At 43.3% G+C, this 5,315-nt stretch overlaps 1 protein-coding gene across 1 annotated transcript in view; it reads right to left on the reverse strand.

Moving 5' to 3' along the window:
- Positions 1-5,315, reverse strand: part of PARVA (parvin, alpha) — a 180,070-nt gene that overhangs the window by 44,370 nt on the left and 130,385 nt on the right. The window contains 1 exon segment of the mRNA XM_010830614.1: positions 3,640-3,780. Within this exon segment, the coding sequence (XP_010828916.1) occupies positions 3,640-3,780 (141 nt within the window).

Consider the following 5,315-nt stretch of genomic DNA (forward strand, 5'->3'; position numbering starts at 1 on the left):
TAGAGCCTGCCCTGGGAGTCATGCCCGCCATATTCCTTATCACAGAAACCACTGCAGCCTGAAGCCCCAAGGCATCACAGGGAGCTGGTCCCTGAGATAATTATTCCCTCTGACCTAGTAATTCCTCTCAGTTCTGGAAAGCTATCTGATGAGAATAATTCAAGAAAAGCAAAGAGTCACAACCTAACATTTAACTCGGCACTATCTGATATTAGCAATAAGCTGGAAAACATTCTAAAAAAGATCAATGTCAACATAGGGTTTAAGTTAACTATGGGACACCTAGCCCAGGAAACAGAGCAGCTATCAAAAATTATAACTACAAAAACCACATGCGAATATAGAAGATACGTATGATGTAATATTAAGAGAGGATAACAAAATGAGTTTGTACATGCCTTCATCAAGTAAAAATATGAAAAACTATGCATTGATGTGGATAGTAATGACAAAAAAATGAAAACAGCTAGATGAGAGTGGTAATAGATGTGATTATTTTACTTGTAGACATTTCCCTATAAGAAATGAAAGTGAATGCAAACCCAAAACAAATCATTCAAAGCCATTGAAGACAAGGGTTCTGATGTGGTTTTAAAAAATTCCAATCTTAAACCAGGCAAAATGGTTTGGGGATGGGGAAGATGAAATGAGGAATGTTTCAGATCAAGGAAATGTCTTCCAGAAAGGGTTCTAGAAAGGTGGGAATATTGTGCCCTATTTAAATGAGGCCAGTGTATGGATGACAAGAAGAGAGGCTGAGACAGCATCAAATACATTTGCGGACAGAGAGGTAGGTGGGGGGCTGGCCAGATGTTAAGGGTTGATTTGCTCACGTCAGCCTCAAATTCATCCTGGAGAAGGAAATGAAAACCCACTGGAGTCTTAGCCTCCAGTCCCCCTGAATGTGACCTTATTTGTAAAATCAATGCAGATGTGATTAGTTAAGATGAGGTCATGCTGGAGTAGGGGGAGTCCCTAATCCAACATGACAAGTGTCCTTATCAAAAGAGAAAATTTGGACACAGAGATATGCATAGAAGGAAGATGATGTGAAGAAATATAGCAATAAATCAGCCCTCTGTGAGCTCAGGAGAGAGGCCTGTAACAGATCCTCCCCTTGCAGCTCTCAGAAAGAACCAAGATACCCACCCCTTGGTCTCAGACTTGTGGCCTCCAAAACTGGGAGCAAATAAATTTCTGTTGCCTAAAAACAAACGAAAAAAAACAATTCCATCTTTCCTATTTTCCGAGTTGGATTCCATGATACACGAAAAGGAGTTTTGAAACAAGGTCCTACTACAGTAGCTCAGGGAATTATAGTCAATATCCTGTGATAAATCATAGTGAAAAATAATTTTTAGAAGAATGTGTGTGTGTATATATATGTATAACTGAATCACTTTGCTGTACAGCAGAGATTAACACAATACTGTAAACCAATTATGTTTCAATAAAAAAAAAAAGAGAGCTCCAGAGGGTTTCCCCAATATTTCATTCCTTCCCTGGTGGCTCAGACAGTAAAGAAATTGCCTGCAATGCAGGAGACCTGGGTTCAATCCCTGGGTTGAGAAGATCTCCTAGAGAAGGGAATGGCAACTCCCTCTTGTATTCTGGCCTGGAGAATTCCATGGACAGAGAAGCCTGGTGGGCTACAGTCCATGGGGTTGCAAGAGTCGGAGAAGACTGAGCAACTAACAAATCAACTATACTTCAATTAACAAAAAAAAAAGGTAAAAGGTGTTTTGTTTTGGAGAGGTATATAGAGATGGTCCATATTCAAAGGACTAGGAAATAGGATCAAATAAAACTGACCAGAGGTCAGCTTCGGAGGACTTTAATGCTTATTAATATTATGGATTTCCAGAATGCAGATACATTACCCAAACTAGTGATCAGCTCCCTTTCCCTCCCCCGCTGAACATGATTAGCATTCCTGCGGCCTGGGGCAGCCTCTGGGGCTCACAGCGACGGCCTGCCCCCTCCCACCGTCAGGTGTCTGCTCTGCTCGGCACAGGATGCCTTGTTCCCCGTGCTGTGTGCTGCTCCAGGCGGCTTATCACGCCTGCAAGCAAAAGTGCAATTATGCTGAAGGAGGCATCCTTGGCATCTTTTTCCAATGAAGGATATTAGGAACCTGCTGAAGAGATCGCCAGTGGCAGCTATTATGTCTCTGACTTGGAGAGGTCAGAGACCTTACTTTCTCAGGTCTAAAAGGTGGTTTTTTGGGGTGGGGTGAGGTTGGAGAAGGCACCCCACTCCAGTACTCTTGCCTGGAAAATCCCATGGGCGGAGGAGCCTGGTAGGCTGCAGTCCATGGGGTTGCTTGGAGTCAGACATGACTGAGCGACTTCACTTTTCACTTTCATGGAGTGAGAAGGAAATGGCAGAAGAATTTCCTTCTTGGAGAAGGAAATGGCAAGCCACTCCAGTGTTCTTGCCTGGAGAATCCCAGGGACGGGGGAGCCTGGTGGTCTGCCGTCTCTGGGGTTGCACAGAGTCGGACACGACTGAAGTGACTTAGCAGCTTAGCAGAGGTGGGGAGGAGACGTCCATTTCAAGTAGTATACATCAGGACTTCCCTGGTTGTCCAGAGATTAAGAATCAGGCTGCAATGCAAGGGACGTGGGTTTCATTGTTGCTCTTGGAGGATTCCACATACTGTGGAGCACCTAAGTCCATGTACCACGACTACTAAGGCTGCACTCTAGAGCCCATGCACCAGAACTACTGAAGCCCGGTGCCTAGAGCCTGTGCTCTGCAACAAGGGAAGCCACCGCAGTGAGAAGCCCACACAGCGCATGTAGAGACGGCTTGCGTGCAGCAACAAAGGCCCAGTGCAGCCAAAAAAAAAATGTTTTAAGTTGTCTACATCAGATACAATAGATATAATACTCAATCTCTTAACACTTAAAAGGCAAAACCTACAATCTAAGTAATTTTATCCATCTAAATGCATATTTTTATTCTATCACAAAGAACAAAACAATGTTGGGCTCCCGATAGGAAAACGTGTTGTTGCTACTGGATTCGCTCAAATCTATTGATCTCATGTTGACTGATATGGACTCAATTAGGTCCATATTAGACAGCCAGGCCCTTGAGGCAGCAAGAGAATGAACCATTTATACTCTCTGAGATCCTTGAGCTACACTTGCATGAAAACCTGAATTTTAAAATCCTATTCCAGTACCTATGCTCTCAACCATATCTTTGCTCCCTCTGGACAGTAAGGGGGTGAGAGGAAGAGGGTGGGCATTGGAATAGAGCCAAGTCCCTGCTCCCCGCTTCTCAGCTGCTCAAACTAGGGATCTCCACTTTCCAGAGCTTTGACAAGCTGGAGACAGTTTTTTCAAAAGGTTGTGCTGGGACTCAGACGTAGCTCAATGAGCAGGAGTTTCCTTCCCAACAATCTACATGAGGTTCCTACAGAATGTCTTTTACAGAAAAAGCACACTAGATTTTGACATTTTGTGGTCTTGCTCAGATTCCTTTGGATGAGGGTGATGAGCTTGCATTCTCAGGAAAGGCAGATCTCGCTCAGAGATGTATGGGTTTGCACCCACCCAGCTTATGATGCAACCTCCTGGGGAAACCCCACAGGTGTCCTGTACCAATCCCATTTCCCTTCACAAAACTCACTGTCTACGTTCCACTTGATGCTCCGAGGAGGAAGTTTCAGGGTTTCATTGATCTTCTCCAGGACAGTCTGCAGCTTTTGCTTCTGGGCAATCTCTGACTGGGTGACCTCAGCGACGTTCAGCTTCTCACTCTCGAGTTTCTCTGGGGCGACAAGGGAAAGAGAACAGCTATTACTTTTGCTACACACCACCCTAAGCCATGCACTCACACCTTCACTCATTCACTCACTCACCAAATACATACTGGCACCTAGTAAGAGGGTTGCTGCTGTCCCTTCCTCAGCTGATGGTGGCACTGTGCTGCTGGTATGTATTGTGAAGACCTAGGGATTGTGTCTTGAAACCCCAAAATGATAAGGCCTTAGGACCATGAGTGAGTGAGTGAAAGTCACTCAGTCATGTCTGACTCTTGTAACCCCATGGACTATATACATATACAGTCCATGGAATTCTCCAGGCCAGAATACTGGAGTGGGTAGCCTTTCCTTTCTCCAGGGAATCCAGGACCATAGGTGGGCATTTAACCCAGTTTATCATATTTGAGCTATTTCCCCTCATATCTGGGGTTTACCCTCTTTTTTCATGTCTGCCTTCTTCTCCAAGGACATTCCTGTGCCCCGACTAGAAAGCCTTCCGTGCTTCCCCTGAGCAGTGGTCAAGTCCTAATTCAAGGTGTTCTGAATACTCTCGTAGTGCAGTACAATATGAATCATATTTATGTCTCAATAACCTTCTTTCCTTTTAAACCCACTTGGAAGATAACTAATTTGATGTGTCCTATTTAATCAACTCTAACGCACACATCCTTTCACATTTTAACATCCCTGAAATCAGGCTGTCTTAAAACTGATGGGACCCTACAACTGCTGACAGCCAGATGGAAGCTGTAAGAGTTACCACTGCGTCTATGTGGATGAACTTGGTCATAACTCTTCACAGTGTGGTCACGTCCATGTCTCAGTAAGCCTACAAGATGCTGTACAGCAGAAATTAACAAAACATTGTAAATCAACTATACTTCAGTAAATTTAAAGAAAGCCTACATGAGCAATTTCAAAAAGTAGAACATAAAAATTCCAAGTCATAAGAAAGCATCAGGTAATAGTTTAATTGAAGGTTTTTTTTTCTCTTTGAGTGGTACTTATCCTGGTATCTTTTAAAATCAATGGTTCAGGTATGCAATGACATAACCCCTTAATACTTAAAGGCAAAAAAAAAAGTCTATTTTATTGATGTAAATTTATATTTCTATCTTAAGGAACAATTTTGGATTCCTTTCACACGCTAGTAAAGTAATGCTCGAAATTCCCCAAGCCAGGCTTCAGCAATACGTGAACCGTGAACTTCCAGATGTTCAAGCCGGTTTTAGAAAAGGCAGAGGAACCAGGGATCAAATTGCCAACATCTGCTGGATCATCGAAAAAGCAAGAGAGTTCCAGAAAACATCTATTTCTGCTTTATTGACTATGCCAAAGCCTTTGACTGTGTGGATCACAATAAACTGTGGAAAATTCTGAAAGAGTTAGGAATACCAGACCACCTGACTTGCCTCTTGAGAAACCTATATGCAGGTCAGGAAGCAACAGTTAGAACTGGACATGGAACAACAGACTGGTTCCAAATAGGAAAAGGAGTATGTCAAGGCTGTATCTTGTCACCCTGCTTATTTAGCTTATA

This window comes from Bison bison, unplaced genomic scaffold (assembly GCF_000754665.1).
Source record: "Bison bison bison isolate TAMUID 2011002044 unplaced genomic scaffold, Bison_UMD1.0 scf7180017864518, whole genome shotgun sequence".
Classification (NCBI taxonomy): Eukaryota; Metazoa; Chordata; class Mammalia; order Artiodactyla; family Bovidae; genus Bison; species Bison bison.